At 56.2% G+C, this 17,727-nt stretch overlaps 1 protein-coding gene across 2 annotated transcripts in view; it reads left to right on the forward strand.

Moving 5' to 3' along the window:
• Positions 1–17,727, forward strand: part of DNAH17 (dynein axonemal heavy chain 17) — a 38,518-nt gene that overhangs the window by 18,991 nt on the left and 1,800 nt on the right. For both annotated transcript variants that reach the window (XM_049811864.1, XM_049811863.1), the window contains 33 exons: positions 528–735; positions 832–997; positions 1,600–1,702; positions 1,866–2,013; positions 2,370–2,461; positions 2,643–2,804; positions 2,972–3,136; positions 3,296–3,487; positions 3,944–4,210; positions 4,755–4,916; positions 5,519–5,752; positions 5,950–6,114; positions 6,226–6,321; positions 6,414–6,631; positions 6,877–7,084; positions 7,392–7,507; positions 7,865–8,057; positions 8,173–8,408; positions 8,710–8,832; positions 9,608–9,812; positions 10,188–10,352; positions 10,507–10,647; positions 10,779–10,949; positions 11,139–11,261; positions 11,973–12,166; positions 12,298–12,446; positions 12,604–12,731; positions 13,599–13,826; positions 14,410–14,601; positions 15,315–15,494; positions 15,824–16,006; positions 17,067–17,249; positions 17,510–17,653. In XM_049811864.1, coding sequence (XP_049667821.1) covers positions 528–735; positions 832–997; positions 1,600–1,702; positions 1,866–2,013; positions 2,370–2,461; positions 2,643–2,804; positions 2,972–3,136; positions 3,296–3,487; positions 3,944–4,210; positions 4,755–4,916; positions 5,519–5,752; positions 5,950–6,114; positions 6,226–6,321; positions 6,414–6,631; positions 6,877–7,084; positions 7,392–7,507; positions 7,865–8,057; positions 8,173–8,408; positions 8,710–8,832; positions 9,608–9,812; positions 10,188–10,352; positions 10,507–10,647; positions 10,779–10,949; positions 11,139–11,261; positions 11,973–12,166; positions 12,298–12,446; positions 12,604–12,731; positions 13,599–13,826; positions 14,410–14,601; positions 15,315–15,494; positions 15,824–16,006; positions 17,067–17,249; positions 17,510–17,653 — 5,640 coding nt within the window. The remainder of the gene's footprint in view (positions 1–527; positions 736–831; positions 998–1,599; positions 1,703–1,865; positions 2,014–2,369; positions 2,462–2,642; positions 2,805–2,971; positions 3,137–3,295; positions 3,488–3,943; positions 4,211–4,754; positions 4,917–5,518; positions 5,753–5,949; positions 6,115–6,225; positions 6,322–6,413; positions 6,632–6,876; positions 7,085–7,391; positions 7,508–7,864; positions 8,058–8,172; positions 8,409–8,709; positions 8,833–9,607; positions 9,813–10,187; positions 10,353–10,506; positions 10,648–10,778; positions 10,950–11,138; positions 11,262–11,972; positions 12,167–12,297; positions 12,447–12,603; positions 12,732–13,598; positions 13,827–14,409; positions 14,602–15,314; positions 15,495–15,823; positions 16,007–17,066; positions 17,250–17,509; positions 17,654–17,727) is intronic.

Consider the following 17,727-nt stretch of genomic DNA (forward strand, 5'->3'; position numbering starts at 1 on the left):
ACCTGCAAGTTGCAACTCTTCTTTTTTAATTTCAGATTAACATGTGGCTTTGTAGATTCTCATGAAACAACTGTTGCCTAAATGTAAAACTGTACTTTAATACTTTATTTGCATGTCTTTTGAAATGCCCTCCTGAGGGAGGGGGTTTGTGTCAAAGATGTCAGGGAAAGGCAGAGGTGCTGCAGCTGAATTTGGCCCATGCATTGGCTGAACAAAGACACTGAGGACGGTTTCAGGAACCATGCTGTGTTGTTCTGGTTTAACAACTTGTTTTTCTGACAGCTCCTATTTTTGGTCAGAAAATTTTTTAGAATAACCAAGCACCTGAGGCTTTTTGCTTTAGAGAGGGACTGGGTTTGTACGGAGGGAGAGCACCTTCCATTAGACAAGCTGGCATTGCCGGGAAAACCAGGCAAGGCTACCGGCACGCTGCCCGCTGCTCTAATAGAAGATCCCACCTCTGCGTACAAACATTGACTCCGGCAGCAAGAGGCGAGCTCCAGGGATTGACGGTACGTTTTTCCCAGGCCTCCATGGTGCACACGGCAGAGACCATTCGCATTCGCTACTTCATGGACCTGCTGATGGAGAAGCAGAGGCCAGTGATGCTAGTGGGGAATGCGGGGACAGGAAAATCGGTCCTGATGCGGGACAAGCTTGAAGCGCTCAGTGTGGATGAATACCTCGTGCAGTCCGTGCCCTTTAATTTCTACACCACCTCGGCCATGCTGCAGGGTAAGGATGGCCTGAGCTGGTAGCCGGCCCCACGCCGGGCTGTGCCGCATGGCCCTGTGGCGCTGCCCCACTGCTTACCTGCTCCTCTCATTGCAGCTGTCCTTGAGAAGCCCCTGGAGAAGAAATCAGGGAGGAACTATGGCCCGCCCGGGACCAGGAGGCTTATCTACTTCATCGACGACATGAACATGCCAGAGGTGGACAAATACGGCACTGTGGCACCACACACGCTCATCCGGCAGCACATGGACCATGGTCACTGGTGGGTGCCCGGCCAGCAGCCCCCACCATGTGGCCTCAATGACCCTCTGCCCAGCAAACCAGTGCTGTGCTGGCACCTCTGCCATCGCGGTGCCCGACCCCAGCTGTGCCCTGCCCGTACTGCCTCCTGCGCCACGCTGCCAGTGGAGCTGAGCTGCTTGTTCCCCCCAGCCCGCTCATTCCTAGAGCTGCAGGGAAGGCTTTGGCAGAGGAATGGGAAAACTCTCTGCTGGTGACTCCAAACTGCGTCCAAAGCAAACAGCCCCGCTGCCAGCACCGGCGGGGGAAGCCCCGGCAGGGGATCCCCATGCCTGGCAATGCAGCATGCGGCGCAGGGGGCAGGGAGGGCTTGCTCGGGGAGCGGGGGAGAGGTGACGAGTACCTGCTGCTGTGGGGGGGTTTGGGGCCAGGTGTGGCTGTGGGGCATGGGAAGGGCCCCACATAGCATTGCCAAGAATGGTGCCGGGCTTTTCCAAGCATCAGGGAAATGGGGATCCCTGCTCCCATATCCCCTCCGATGGACATTCATGGGGCCGGTGGGGCACAGCCCAACTGGAGGAACCCGTCCCTGGGGAAAGCATCACAGTGCCGGTCCCTGCACAGGTACGACAGGAACAAACTGACCCTGAAGGACATTCACAACTGCCAGTACGTGGCCTGCATGAACCCGACTGCAGGATCCTTCACCATCGACTCCAGGCTGCAGGTATGCAGGACCTGCAGGGCTGGGGGCTGTGCCCCACCAGGTTTGCTCTCCTGGGACCGGAGCCCGGAGTGGGTGGGATGGGGTGGGGGACCTCATGGTGCTGGCTAGCTGCATCAGCTCCTGGGGGCAAACATCCCGCCTGAATTTTTGCCCCTTGCTGCAGCGCCACTTCTGCGTCTTCGCCGTGAGCTTTCCTGGCCAGGAGGCTCTGCGGGCCGTGTACAGCACCATCCTCACACAGCACCTGGACCTGCAGAGGATGCCACTGGCTGTCCAGAAGCTGCAGCCCCAGCTGGTAGCAGCAGCACTGGGTGAGCCCCTGCCACGCTGGGGGGTGGGAAGGCGGCACGCACCAGCATCGGCCCCCGGGGAAAGCACCCCCACCCACCGGCACCGGGAAACCCAACCACATCACAACTGGCCAGTGCCCTGGGAGCCCCACACCGCACCTCCACATCACGGCACTGGGCAAATGAAACCTCAGTTCCTCCTTTTTATCCTGTTTGCATTCAAAACACAGCATCATGTCCCTAGAAATTGTCAGACTAAATAAAACCTCAGGCTTGTCCTACGGAGGGGAGAGCGAGCCAGGTTCAGGGATCTCGCCAGAGGCTGCAGTGGTCTCTGGGCACCTACCCACCCGCTTACCTCTGTTTCCTGCCGACAGCCCTCCACCAGAAGGTCTCCTCCACCTTCTTGCCAACAGCCATCAAGTTCCACTACCTCTTCAACCTCCGGGACCTCTCCAACATATTCCAGGTAGTGGGAGGGCTGTTTCCTCTAAAGCGTCCATATTCCTTTCTTTCCTTCATCATGCATCCTTGCAGTGCACCATGTCCCTGAAAAGTACCATGACCTCTTCCCAAAGCCAACCTTTAAACTCAGCTCTGATTAGCAGTAAAATAACCCCCGAGGACTGAGGGATTCGCGTGTTTGTCAGGGTCTGTTGTTCTCCACCCCCGAATGCCTGAAAACTCCCGTCGACTTGGTGCGTCTCTGGCTCCACGAAGCTGAGAGGGTGTATGGAGACAAGCTTGTCGATGAAAGGGATCAAAAAGGCTTTGGGAAGATGCTGGTGGCCACCTGCAAAAAGTTCTTTGATGTAAGTTGTGCTGGAAAATGAGGGAGTGCCCCAGCCTGGTGGGACTGCGCTGCCAGGTTGAGCTCCCCAGCCCAGGCTTGGCAGTGGCACAGGCAGCGGTACCCCACGGCTGAGCCCCACAGCTGAGCCCCACGGCTAAGCCTCACATCTGCCATTGCCTCTCCCAGGAACTTGGTGAAGACCTGGTGTTCGCCAAGCCCAACATCTACTGCCACTTCGCCCAGGGCATGGGGGAGCCCAAGTACCTGCCGGTGCCGACCTGGCCAGCTCTGAACAAGCTGCTGGGGGAAGCCTTGGACAGCTACAATGAGGTGAACGCGGCAATGAGCCTGGTGAGTGCCCTGCTGTGGGCAGCTCTGCACCGAGGCAGCGCTTGCACCGCAGAGATGCAGCTCCGGCATCGCTCTCGCTCAGTTTGTACATTATGGGGCGTTCACTGCTTTTCCTGCTGTGATTCAGAATATCAAACCTTCCCCTCCTGTTTTCTTCAGGTGCTCTTTGAAGATGCAGTGTCTCATATTTGCAGAATTAGTCGGATCTTAGAGTCTCCTTGGGGCAACGCACTGCTGGTGGGGGTAGGAGGCAGTGGCAAGCAGAGTCTGGCACGTCTGGCAGCATACATCAGCAATCTCGATGTGTTTCAGATTACGCTGAGGAAAGGCTACAGCATCCCGGACCTGAAGGTGAGAGGAGCTTTCCTCCTGGCCCCCCGGGCCAGCGCTGCCTGCTCGCGGGGGAGATCCTGCAAATGCGGAGCGGTGCCAAGTCCAGCGGTGGCTCTGGTGCCTGGGGTGGGCACATGGGGCTCTGCTCTCCTCTCATCACTGTGTCTGTGCACCGTGTGATGGGCTCAAAGGTGCTTTCTGAACACCCACGAGTCCTGCTCCGAGGGGCCGCAGTGTTTCCCTGGCCAGGGATGGGCAGGAGCCGATCGTGAGGGCAGGTGCTGTGCAGGCAGCCCTGGGAGCTGGCCTTGTCCCCGAGCAGAGCAGCCGGCACCTGGCACCTTCCCAAAGGCACCTTCCTGGCTTCCCAGGCTGGCCCAGGTGTGCCAGGCTGCACTGAAACAGTCACTGCGGAGAATAGCTCGGTGGGCTTGAAAAGAGGGGGGTTGATGGGTTTTCTCTCCCCTGTCCCAGCTGGACCTCGCCTCCCAGTACATCAAGGCAGCCGTGAAGAACACCCCCACTGTGTTCCTGATGACAGACTCCCACGTTGCTGAAGAATCGTTCCTGGTCCTAATCAATGACTTCTTGGCATCCGGGGAGGTGCCGGGGCTCTTTCAGGATGATGACCTGGAAAACATTATCAGTGCCATGAGGCCCCAAGCGAAGTTCCTTGGATTGCAAGATACAAGGGAAAACTGCTGGAAATTATTTATAGAAAAAGTCAGGCGTCAGTTAAAGGTGGGTGTTCATCCAGGAGGGGTTTTTGTCAGTGCTCCTAACTTGCCTAATCCAAAACCTATTTGCAGACAACACCCAGAAAACCACGGTTTCATTACATGGAGATAGGTTTGGGTGAAAGATGTTTTCAAAGGCTGCCCAGGCAATGGTGCACCCCCAGCTCCAGGGTGCAGCTCTTCACACCCATGTATTTACCTGCCTTGGGGCAGAAGGGGTGAGCAGCCTCCACGGCCATGTGCCAGCACCAGGCTGTGCTGGGTACTTACAGGGATGCCAACGTGGGCACGGTGCTTGGCTACTGGCCACAGCCACCAAAGAGGGGTCCGGTGCCAGCTCTGACCCCACTGAGAGGCACAGGGTGCACAATCACAGACCATCTCCCGCATACTGGGAAGAGGAATTAATAGGAGGGAGGCAAAGTCCTTGTCTCAAGCAGAAGAGTTTGCAGCGATGCGGAGCCCACAGCGATGCTCCTGCTGCCTCACGCGCAAGCTCGGCCCATGGCAGCAGGGATGTCCCACTCAGCAGCAGTGGTCTGCCCCAGGTCATCCTCTGCTTCTCCCCCGTGGGCTCAACCCTGCGAGTGCGGGCGAGGAGGTTCCCTGCCGTGGTCAACTGCACAGCCATCGACTGGTTCCACGAGTGGCCGGAGGATGCACTTGTGTCTGTCAGCAGCAGGTTCCTGGAGGAAACAGGGGACATTGAGGTGAGCTGGGACCCCGGGTCAGTGCACGCCGTGCCTGTGCATAGCCCTCTGTCCTGGGGGGCTGGGGAAACTGGGCTGCTTTGGGGAATGACCTGCACCTCTGCTACTCTGTGTTGCAACATTCCAACGGGATGGGGGCCTGGCAAGACCCAGGGGTATTGGGGGCAGCAAGCTGGGGATGGGGTCTGAGATAAGCTCACAGCCGGCTCCAGGGTCAGAGCCTGCAGCCCCACAGCGTGTGGGTGGGGACAAACCCTTCCTCATTTCCCTTTTGTCCTTAAAACCCCACCATAAATAACAGCCTGGAAACAGCAGCTTTTCCCCAGTGCAGCCCAAGTTAGCTTGGGGGATTAGAGACAGGAAAGCAGAGCTGGGCTTAAGAACCAGCATTGTCTATGCCGTGATCACCTACATTTCTCAGCTACACATTGTGCTGTTTAACGAAAAGCAGCGCTTTGCCTCCCAGCCTCTGCAGCTGCATGTGGAACCAACACTGCAGGAAGGCTGGGCTCTACCCCAGCATTTCACTGCATCCACACGGCACAGCGGCTCACTGTCTGTGCTCCTGGCAGAGCATCTCACTGTCTGTGTTCCTGGTGCAGCCCGAGGTCAAGGTCTCCATCAGCCAGTTCATGTCCTATGTCCACATGAGCGTTAAGGAGATGTCCAAGACCTACCTGGCCATGGAGAGACGTTATAATTACACCACGCCAAAGACCTTCCTGGAGCAGATAAACCTCTACAAAAACCTGCTGTCAAAAAAAAGGAGTGAGCTCACAGCCAAAATCGAGAGGCTGGAGAAGGGGCTGACGAAGCTGCAGAGCACAGCATCACAGGTGCCTGCCCACAGCATCACTTATGCATCGTGCCTGCTGGGGGTCCAACGTGCGGTGGGGGACGAGGGGAGGCACGTCCTTGTAGGCCTGTCACAGTGGCCACGAGGTCCCTGAGCTATACCAAGCCACTGCCGTAAGACCAGGCAGGGCTTAGCAGGATCAACCCTCTGATCCTCTCTGTTTCTCCCCCCGTCAAGGTGGATGACCTGAAAGCCAAGCTGGCAGTCCAGGAGGCAGAGCTGAAGCAGAAGAACGAGGATGCAGATAAATTGATCCACGTGGTGGGTGTTGAGACGGAGAAGGTCAGCAAGGAGAAAGCCATTGCTGATGAGGAGGAGCTAAAGGTCCAGGCCATCAACATGGTGCGTGGTGCTGAGCTGGTGCCCCCTGGGCTAGGGTCCAACGCGGGACAGGGCAATGTGAGCTCTGTCAGCTCTGGCCACTCACCCTGTCCTGTCCCCTCGCCTCCCCAGAACGTGGCCGAGAAGCAGCGAGCCTGTGAGACTGACCTGGCAAAAGCGGAGCCAGCACTCATAGCTGCCCAGGAGGCCCTCAACACACTCAACAAGGTGGGCAACCCCTCGGTGGGAAGTGGGTCCCCAGCTGGTGCCAGTGTCCCCACACCAGGGCAATGCTCAGTGGCCCTGCGGTCCCTTCCCAGAACAATCTGACAGAGCTGAAGTCCTTCGGGTCCCCGCCGCAAGCGGTGGTGAATGTGACAGCAGCTGTGATGGTTCTGACGGCTCCCAAGGGCAAGATACCAAAGGATAAGAGCTGGAAGGCAGCAAAAGTCATGATGGGAAAAGTAGACACTTTCCTTGATGCCTTAAAGAAGTTTGACAAGGAGCACATCCCCGAGGCCTGTCTTAAGGCGTTTCAGTGAGTCCATGGCCGGTTCCTGCCCCCTTCCCAGCCCTTGCACCACTGGGCTTCCCTGGGCAGGGCATTCAGGAAAGACCCTCACCCAGCGAGCACAGCAGGGTTTCAGGGGCAGGAGTGGGATCCAGGCGTTTGCTCTGCTCTCCCACCCTGCTGCCCATCCGCAGCCCAAGCTCTGGAAGGAGCGGGACAGGGCTGCCAGCAGCTGCAGCATGGTGTCAGCGCAGCATGTTCTCCCATTCCAGGCCCTACCAGTCAGACCCCAGTTTTGATCCAGAGTTCATAATGTCGAAGTCAACAGCCGCTGCAGGTCTGTGCTCCTGGTGCCTAAACATTGTTCGCTTCTACGAGGTGTTCTGCGAGGTGGAGCCCAAGAGGCAGGCGCTGGAGGAGGCCAACGCCGAGCTGGCAGAGGCACAAGAAAAACTCAGTCGTATTAAGAGCAAAATTGCTGTAAGTGCATGCCCCCCTGTGCAGACCCTGGCCAGGGCCAGCTGCGGGAGCCAGCCGCTGTTTTCCTTGGCTGACACCCGCTGTGACCCCATCAGTAATTCAGCTGCGGGTCACAGCCAGAAGTCAAAAAGGAGTGAGAAAGATTCTTATAATTCATATAACCTGAAGCCCAGGTGCAAGAGCTGCGTCACCGCCACAGGGGCTGTGGCAAAGCTCCCTCCGGTCTGCAGAGCTCTCTCCTGGCCTGGCAGCTTACTGCAGCTGTGCTGCATGCAGGAGGTAACTGTAGATGTGTTGTCTTTTGAAGGACCTGAATGCCAATTTGGCAGCTCTCACTGCAGAATTTGAGAAAGCTACAGCTGAAAAAATCAAATGTCAGCAGGAGGCTGATGCAACCAACAGAGTCATCACGCTGGCAAACAGGTACCATGCAAACACTGGCTCCAGAAGCGCTGGGACCGTCTGCTGCTCCCTGGCATTGCCTGGTGACAATGACACAGGGGTCATGAAAGCATCAGAGCCCCCCCCATCCTCCCCAAATTAAAAAATCCCAAGTATGAATTGGGCCAGAAATTCGGGAGGGGATGGGGCAGAGCCATATGCCCTGGCTGAGGGCAGCCCACCACCCGAGCAGAGATGGGTTAATCCCAAGGGTGTTTGGTGATGGCCACCCTGGGGCATCACGGCTGAGTGCCCCCCCTCCCTTGCCCCCCTGCCCCCCCCCCCCCCCCCCTCCCCGGCAGCACCGCAGAAGTCACTGTCTCCTCTGGCCTCCCCCAGGCTCATCAGGGGCCTGGCGTCCGAAAATGTCCGCTGGGCTGAGTCAGTGGAGATGCTCAGAGAGCAGGAGAAGACGCTGTGCGGAGACGTGCTGCTGGTCTCTGCCTTCGTGTCCTACGTTGGCTACTTCACCAAGAAGTACAGAGCCGAGCTGCTGGAGAAGCACTGGATCCCCTTCCTCAGCAGGCTGGCGGTGAGTGGCCATGGGTCCCGTCCCGCGGTGCCTGGGCTCCTTCCCTCCACGCCTGCTGGCACCAAGGGGCTCCCGCTCCTCTGTGGCCAGGTGGCCAACGGTCCCACCCTGGCAGGTGCCCATCCCCATCACCCCAGGGCTGGATCCCCTCAGCCTCCTCACCGACACCGCTGATGTGGCTGCCTGGAGCAACCAGGGGCTGCCCAGCGACCGCACATCCACCGAGAATGCCACCATCCTCTGCAACACCCAGCGGTGGCCCCTGGTCGTGGACGCCCAGCTCCAGGGCATCAAGTGGATCAAGAACAAATACGGGGAGGAGCTGCGGGCCATCCGCCTGGGCCAGAGGAGGTGGGTCAGGTGCTGAGGGGCTGCCGCAGGCTCAGGCTGGAACGGCCCCCCCTTCCCCTGCCACCAGAGGGGCATGGGGCTCTGGAAACCAGGCCACCCGCATCCCCCATCAGAGTCGGGACACCCGAGGGCAGCAGTGCTGATGGAAGCACCCAACACCAACATGGGCTGTGCAGGGGCTGGGGCTGGCAGTGCCGTGGGGGTCCCACCAGGGCACAGCGGCTGGCGGGCGTTCACCCGAGCTCCCCACAGTGCGCGCACGCTCACCCCACACCGTGACTCCCTCTCCTCTCGGCTGCAGCTATCTGGATGCCATAGAGCAGGCAGTTTCCGAAGGACAGACGCTGCTGATCGAGGACGTTGGCGAGACGATGGAGCCGGTGCTGGACCACCTGCTGGGCAGGAACACCACCAAGAAGGGCAGGTCAGCACACCTTGTTCTCTGGTGCCTAAGAGTTTCACCTGCTCTGAGCAACCACTGCTGCCCTAAAATGCCGATTTACGCCCCTTTGCATGACGACAGCTGGGGCCTGATCCTTCCCCATGCACATGAGACCCTCTGGCCACATGCCTTAGTTTTCTCCTGGTATTTCCCAGTGGGGACACTTGTAGTTTGATGTGACATTTTTGACCATTCTGCTCTGAAGAGTCCAGTTCATTTAGTGGTTTAAGAAGAGCATGTTCCCTGGTGCACCTGCAATAAGTTGTGGTAAACTGAGAGGGTTCTCTTGGCAGACACAGAAGCTGTTCTGTGATGGGGCTTTTGCTGAGAATCCCTGCCCCATCTCCCCCGCCCCACTCAGCGCTGCCAGCCCCGCTGCAGGCAGTGCTGCCTTCCCTGGACACCACCGACCTTCTTGGCCACATCCCTGGGATCTGGTGAGGGCTGGTCCCCCAGGACTGCAGGGATGGGGCTCTGGGGCAGGAGCGAACTTGTTTCATGGCAGGGAGCCTGCAAGGAGCATCAATCCGCCTGGAAGCCATGGCGGGCCTGTGAGCAGGGCAGCCTCCAGCTTCTTCTGCTCCTCCAGCCTTTGCCCTGCCAGGGCTGTCTTGGTACTTCTGCCCTTGCTATGCCTTTTCCCAACCAGAGAAATACATCTTAAGCAGCTGGGAACAGCATATGGGTTGAGGGCTTCTGTCTGTGATGAGTTACTGCTAAGTGTACAGAAGTGTAATTTGTTTAATTAACTAAACAGATGCATTAGGATAGGAGATAAAGAAGTGGAATATCACCCGCGCTTCCGACTGATTCTGCACACCAAATACTCCAACCCTCACTACAAGCCAGAGGTGCAGGCTCAGTGCACCCTGATCAACTTCTTGGTGACCCGGGAGGGACTGGAGGACCAGCTCCTGGCTGCTGTGGTGGCCAAAGAGCGGCCAGACCTGGAGACCCTGAAGGTATGAACCCGGCTGCCGACGAGACGGGAGCGGGGAGCGGCCTGGGGGAGCTGCGGAGTCTTTGCTGGCAGGGAGCAGTGAGATCTCACCTCCGTGAGCTCGCTGTTGTTTACTGAGAGCTGAGCAAGTCCCGATCGGACCGTGCTGTCTACGTGGGTGGCTGTGGGTCCACCGTTGCCCCTCAGAGCCTGGCGCTGCCACAGGCATGCTCGCCGCTTCGCCCTGCGTGTGACAGCATGTCCCAGGAGGGGCCATGTGCACCCTCCTCGTGCATCAGCGCTTCGGTGCCACTATGAAAAACATGGTGATTGAACGCCAGAGTTTTCCTACAGTCTCTTGAATGACACGCATCTCTCCGGGGTGCTGGTGTTGTAGGCAAACCTCAGAAAGAGCCAGAACGAGTTCAAGATCAAGCTGAAGGAGCTGGAGGACTCCCTGCTCGCCCGGCTGTCTGCTGCTGGGGGGGAGTTCCTGGGGGACACAGCACTGGTGGAGAACCTGGAAACAACAAAGCGCACAGCCATAGAAATTGAGGAAAAAGTAAGTGAGCTGCCCCAAAGCTGGTCCTGCGATGCGGCAGGCAGTGGGAGAGCTCTCCCGGATCATGCTGGGCACCCAGCACTCAGTGGGAGGTAGGGTGCTGCTTCAGCACATGCCAGGATGGTGGATAACACCCACCTTCTTGTGTGTCAAGGTGAAAGAAGCTAAAGTCACCGAAGTCCAAATAAATGTCGCTAGAGAAAACTACAGGCCAGCGGCAGAGCGAGCATCCCTGCTGTACTTCATCCTGAGTGACCTCAACAAGATCAACCCCATCTACCAGTTCTCTCTCAAGGTAGAGGAATTGGTTTGGACGGGCAGGACAGGGTTTGGGGGAATCTCGGAGATTCGGTGTTTCAGCATTTATGCTGCTAACAAAACACCCAGCAGACCGGGCACTGAGCTGCTCCCCTGGCTCTTCCTCAGGCATTCAATGGAGTCTTTGAGAAAGCCATTCAGCGCACAGCCCCTGATGACAACATCAAGCAAAGGGTGATCAACCTGACAGATGAGATCACCTACTCAGTCTATATGTACACCGCACGGGGACTCTTTGAGAGAGACAAACTCATTTTCCTGGCCCAGGTTGCCTTCCAGGTAATGGGTGCAAATGTTTGAGACTTCTGTGGTATAATGCTGTACGTGAGTTTATGTTGCTTTAGATAGGTTGTTCTCTTACCTCTGTGCTGCTGCTGGATGCTCAGTAGCTTCTGCCCAGAGCACAGCCCCTTGCACTGAGGCTGTGTGTACCAGGGTGGTTGTGACGCTGCGCTCTCAACTTGCCAGGTCCTGGCAATCAAGAAAGAAGTGAACCTGGCGGAGCTGGACTTTCTTCTACGCTTCCCTTCCAAGGCCGGTGTCGCATCCCCCGTGGACTTCCTGCAGCCTCAGGGCTGGGGTGGCATCAAGGTTGGTCCGCGCAGTCGCCCGCTGTGCCGAGGCAATGCCAGCATGGCACCCAGCACAGCGGGTCTGGGGTCACCTGCAGCAGCCGGGAGGGTCTGCAAAGCCTCCCTGTCCCCTGCGGCTGGTGAGACCCAGCAAATCCCAGCCCCCGGCAGGGGCTGTGGGATGGCAGCGTGCCGGCGGTGTGGGGGTCCGCACTCAGCCCTGCGGCAGGCGGTAGGGTCAGCCATTCAGCCGACCGAGCACCAGAGACAGCCTGTCCCACTGGTCCCCCTCCTCTGCACGTCCCACTCACCCCGCGGGTCTGAGGGAAAGTGGAGATGGGCTGCTCGCACTGGCAGAAGAGGCAGCTGGCAAGGTTGCGTCTCGCCAGTATTTTTGACTGTCAGTGTCCCCTGTGTGCCCAGCTCCTCGCCCATGAGCTCAGGAGTGTCCAAGTGATGCCCCACCAGTCCACGCACAGCATCCCTGTTTCACCAGGCAGCCTTGGCACCTGAGGGATGCCTCTGGGACCCCAACGCAGCCGTGTCCGGCAGAGGGCAGGTCTGGCAGCCTGCCTGGGCTGGTGGAGCAAGGCTGCGGGACCCCTCAAGGCCTGGCTGTGGCACAGGACCATCCCCACATACACGACTCCATGGGGACACCCCCAGTCTGGGGGGCCCGAAGGCGAGCAGAGCCCAAGATTGATTCAGCCCTTCTCTGGGGGATCTGAAGGTTCTCTCAGAAATGGAAGAGTTCAAGAACTTGGACAGTGACATCGAGGGCTCAGCAAAGCGATGGAAGAAGTTTGTGGAGTCCGAGGTGCCAGAGAAGGAGGTGTTCCCCAAGGAGTGGAAGAACAAGTCAGCCCTGCAGAAGCTGTGCATGCTGCGGTGCATGCGGCCGGACAGGATGACCTACGCTATCAGGTACGCCAGCGCCCACCCGGGGCGCGCAGCACGGTGCTCTCCTAGCAAAAGACCCACAGTGTCACTGCCCCAGCTGCGCCCAGTGACCACATTTGTTCCTAACTCACATTATGGTTTTATTTTTTCTGTAGGAACTTTGTGGAAGAGAAGATGGGGAGCAAGTTTGTGGAAGGAAGGAGCGTGGATCTCTTCAAGGCGTACAAGGAGAGCAGCCCCTCCACACCCCTGTTCTTCATTCTCTCCCCTGGCGTCGACCCGCTGAAAGACGTGGAGGCCGTGGGTGAGCCGCTGCCCTCTCCTCCACTGGCACCAGCTCACAACGGCTGCATGCCACTGCTGGTTTGAGCCACGAATGGCTGGAGCTGCGCAGCCCCATCTTCTTCCTAATAGTAACGAAAAAGGCATCTCACTTTGTGACGGTTTCCTCCCCTCCCCAGGCAGAAAGCTGAATTTCACCATCGACAACGGGAAGATCCACAACGTGTCGCTGGGGCAGGGCCAGGAGGCCGTGGCCGAACGGGCCCTGGAGGTGGCGGCCGCGCAGGGGCACTGGGTCATCCTGCAGGTGCGTGGGGGGCACTGGGGCGCACGGCAGGGCACACAGCCCGGCACACAGCCAGATGCGGCTCAGAGGGTCCCAGGCTCCCCCAGCCTCAGCATCCCTATTGACACTAAGGTGGCACCTGGGATGGCTGGAGCTCGGGGAGCATCAGCAGCTGCTCCACTCCACTCCCCACGTCCCGCTGCATTAGCAATCACACACAGTCTCAGGGCTCAGCCGGTGCAGTGGCCGGGTCCAGGCTTGTCCTTGGTGGGGGCAGAGGCAGGAGCAGGGAGGGGACTGGGGGCAGCAGCACTGCCGGCAGCAGGAAGGCACAGCGCTGCCTTGAGCAGGGGCAGCGGGAAGGGGGCAAGGAGGTGACACGGGGGGGCTCAGAGAAACAGGGGAGGCGGGAAGTGGGGAGTGCAGTGCCCCTTGCTCCCTGCAGTGGCAGGGAACACACAGGACCACCAAGTGGGGGGGGGGGGGCACAATGACCCCTTACCATCACTGCATTGCCACGAGCAAGGCAGGAGGCAAGGGGACATCCAGGACGGACAGATTTTGGGTGTGCACCACACTGCCGGCCTGCACCAAGGGAACTGGAGAGGGGCCACAGAGTAGGAGACCTGCAACAGAGAGTGGAGGCGAAAAGCGCAGGAGGCCATTCAGAGAGGATGGCAGCCCTCCTATGGGGGTGCAAGATTTTTCATGGTGTATCCCCACATGATGCCAGTGACACTGTCTGGGACAGTTGGGTGTCCCCAGCCCAAGAGGTGCCATGTTGCGCTGCACCTGCTTTCTGTGGAGCCACAGTAGGAATTTGGGGGGACGAGCGATGCCCGAGGTTGTACTTCAGCCCAAGCAGTACAGGAGAGGTTCCTGTTGCAGAACATCCACCTGGTGGCCCGGTGGCTGGGCACACTGGAGAAGAGAGTGGAGCAGTACAGCCTGGGCAGCCATGCCGACTACCGGGTGTTCATGAGCGCCGAGCCAGCCCCCAGCCCGGAGGCTCACATCATCCCACAGGGACTGCTGGAAAATGCCATCAAAATCACCAATGAGCCGCCGACGGGCATGTATGCCAACCTGCACAAAGCCCTCGACCTCTTCGCCCAGGTACCCTCACCCCACCACCCTGCTCTCCCCCACCGTGGTCATGCTGTGCACAGCCAGTTCCTTTCAACCGTTTTGGGTCAGCGTATCCAGCTCACCCTGTCCCTGGGGTTTCACGGGCTGGCCATCTCTGGGGGCATCACTGCAGACACGGATGCTGGGCCAGGAGCCAGCCCACCCCCAGGCACATCCTCCTGGGGGTGCTCAGAGCCCCCATTTGTCAGGACGTTAACCAGAGCTGCCCAAGGGTTCTGAACCAGGGAAGATGCCGAATCACTGGCACCTTTCCCAAGGCTGAATGTCAAGCTGCTGCAGCTTGATGTCACAAACAAGCCACCTCAACTGTCAGTGGGGTGTATATATGTGTGTGTGTGTGTGTTCTTAATTTTTTTACAAACAAATGAGTGCAAAAATTAACCAACTAGCAAATCTTTAAAAGATAATTTTATGCTTTTTTTTTTTTTTTTAATAAACAACCTTCAGTTCTCCTTTGCCATCATCTGTTAATTTTCTTCACTAGAGGGATGGCTGCTAGTGATATTCACTTATTCACTTGCAAACCCACTCTCATTTTATTCCACTGCAGGACACGTTAGAGATGTGCAGCAAAGAAATCGAGTTCAAATGCATCTTGTTTGCGCTCTGTTACTTCCACGCGGTGGTGGCTGAGCGGCGCAAGTTTGGCACTCAGGGCTGGAACAGATCTTACCCCTTCAACAATGGTGACCTGACCATATCGATTAACGTCCTGTACAATTACTTGGAGGCCAACCCCAAGGTAAGGGACTTACAAAGTGATCATAACTCAGCACAATACACACTGTCAAGCAACCTTTTTCAAAAAATTCATCAGTTTGCTGCACAAATGCCTTCTCTTGAGGAAACAGCCTTGCCAGCAGCTCTTCCCCTCCTCCCCTGGGGAGCTGCCTGCACACTCTGGCAGGTGAAGGTGCATAGTCCTCAGTGCAACCAAGCTGGGTGGAAAGCAGGTGTTCAGCGCCAGGCTGGGACGAGTGCCTGCTCTGGCTCATGCTTCGGTGCTTTGGTGGGGTGTTTGGTTTTTTTTTAATTACTTTCCACCTAAAAGACAAAGCCTGCCCTGAGACTGAAGGTGCAACAAGTAGGCTTGAGGTCTCACCTTTGGGAGAGTCCTGCTTTCACCTGGCTTCACAGACATGATCAATGTTGATCTGAATAAAGACAGGATGATGGGGGTTCAAAGTATGGCTGGCTGTGTCCATACTGGGACAAGGTGAAATCTGTGGGCAAACATGAGACCCCCTGAGACAAGGTCCCCTGCCTTGCTCCCCTTCACTCTGTCATCGAGCCTCTGCGGGTCCAGGGCCTGTCACTTCCCTGGATGCTGGACAGACCGACCCAGGAGCCATTGCTCCATGGCCCCACAGCTCTACAGCTGTGTGCAGCTTCCCCAGGCTGCAGGGGACTTCTGGGGAGCCACACAGAAAACCCACAGTGAGCCTCTCCTTGTAGGTACCATGGGATGATCTCCGGTACCTATTTGGTGAAATCATGTACGGCGGGCATATCACAGACGACTGGGACCGCCGACTGTGTCGGACTTACCTGAGTGAATACATCCGTGCGGAGATGCTGGAAGGGGAAGTGTACTTAGCTCCAGGGTTTTTGATCCCTCCCAGCTTGGATTACAAGGTAAGAAAGATTAACACTGCAATTTGCTGTGGAAAAACCACTGCTCTAGATAAATGTGCACTAGTCAGAGTTCCCTCGTGCTAACCAGCGGGGAATGTAGGGGGAAAAAAAGTTTCAATCCCATGGAAACATGCAGAATAGCTGCAAAAATAATTCCTGTGGCTGGGGTGGTAAGGGAAAAACTTAGGTAAGAAGTGAGTAAAAAAAAAACATCTTGAATAAGCAACGCCACCACCAAATAGCGATGATGTAGTTTCAAAGCTGAAGTGAAACTCATGCTCCTTTGTACATATCTGTTAAACTAATGTCAGTGCCTGCCCTGTGCTTAGGGTTATCACGAGTACATCGATGACAACCTGCCACCAGAGAGCCCCTACTTGTACGGCCTTCACCCCAACGCAGAAATCGGGTTCCTGACTGTCACTTCGGACAGGCTTTTTCGGACAGTTTTGGAAATGCAGCCCAAAGAATCAGATGCTGGAGGAGGCTCAGGTGTCTCCCGAGAAGAAAAGGCAAGCAAAGTTTTACACTACACAATAACAGTTCAGAAGCCAGGAGGGGACTAGGTGGGGAGGACAGATATGGGCCCACACACAATGGACAGAAGAATATGACCTGTAATAATTGATTTTCATCAGTGCAAGACAGTGGAGGTTTTCTAGCCCAGTACCTAATGCTACAAACTGTCAGCCTGGAAAAAGGGGAACTGCTAGCACAGAGCTCACGAGAAAGGCTGCAGTCAGGTTTTTATTTAAGTATATTTGCACTTGGTTTCTCTGTGACCAGGCTCTCCTTTCCATTTCAGTAACTTTGCCAGTCTTTGGCATTGGTAATGTAATTGAACACGAGCAAATGCTTCACTGCTCTACAGCTGCTGCGAAGGCAGCACTGCTACCGCAGCCCAGGGCAGACAAAGTACTGGCCACAGCTGCCTGTTTGTCCTCATCCCATCTGCAGCTCTCTCCCCTATTCCCTGCTCTTGCATCAGTCTAGTTCCCAGGCAGGCAGGCAGCTAGTCACACAGATCATGAGACCATTAGCTGCTCTCCTCCAGCATCTCTCAGAAATGCAAAGGGTAAAGAGAAGGGGCTGAAATGCTGTCCCAGCAGTTTCTTTGTGTTCACTCCATCTGAACACATGGTGTGGTTACAAAAGTCAGCAGTGTTCAGAAAGGTTACTCTTTGGTCGGGTCGAGATGTGCCAGTGGCAAAACGTGGCTTACATGCTGCGCCCTCAGCAGATGGAACAGGCTTATTAACTTCCACTCATAATAGCAACTACTAAAAACACATGTTGTTTTTTTTAAAAAAAAAAAAAAAGTCTTCCTCCTGACTCCCTGGATTTTACACTTGAATTTCACAGCCTCCATGGCTTCAGTTCTTAGCTATCGAAAAAGACCTGCAGCTTTTTAAGATCCAAGAGCAGTTAGTAAAATAATAGAGTATCAGTAACAGGGGAGGAGGCACAGCAAAACACAAAGGCAGAAAAAGAAAAATCTTACTAAGTTAATTAACTGTTAACCCCAGCGTTTTTTTCTTAGATAAGAGCAGTTCTATGGCCTATTCTTCCCAGGTGAAGTCAGTCCTAGACGAGATTATTGAGAAGCTGCCGGAGCCATTCAATATGGTGGAGGTCATGGCGAAAGCAGTGGACAAGACCCCATATGTTGTAGTTGCCTTCCAGGAATGTGAAAGAATGAACATCTTGACCCATGAAATCAGGCGATCTTTGAAAGAGTTGGACTTGGGACTAAAGGTATGCATTAGGTAGCTGCCTAGAAAGCACCTCTCTCTATCAAATAATTTCCCATGATTTGCAAATGGCTGTCGCTCGTTCACAACCCTTGTCTTGTACAAAGCGCTTGGCTACCCTTGCTCACACTCTTACACATTCCACTGTGCTGGGTGCGGCCAGATGGTACCAGCCTCCTGCTTTGTGATGAGTTTGAGACCAAATACTTCCATCAGTCTTGCTTTCTTCAGATGAAACTGCCCAGACTTTTCTCTTTTTTAAAGGGAGAGCTAACGATTACATCGGATATGGAAGAGCTGGCAAATGCTCTCTTCTACGACAATGTTCCTGAGTCCTGGACACGTTATGCCTATCCTTCTCTTCTTAGCTTAGGAGCCTGGTATGCAGACCTGCTCCTTCGGATTAGGGTGAGCAGATTTCTTGTGAAAGTTAAAGTTTAGGGTGCAAGCAGATACCACAGAAGACCAGGAATCACCTCCAT

This window comes from Accipiter gentilis, chromosome 10, assembly GCF_929443795.1.
Source record: "Accipiter gentilis chromosome 10, bAccGen1.1, whole genome shotgun sequence".
Classification (NCBI taxonomy): Eukaryota; Metazoa; Chordata; class Aves; order Accipitriformes; family Accipitridae; genus Astur; species Astur gentilis.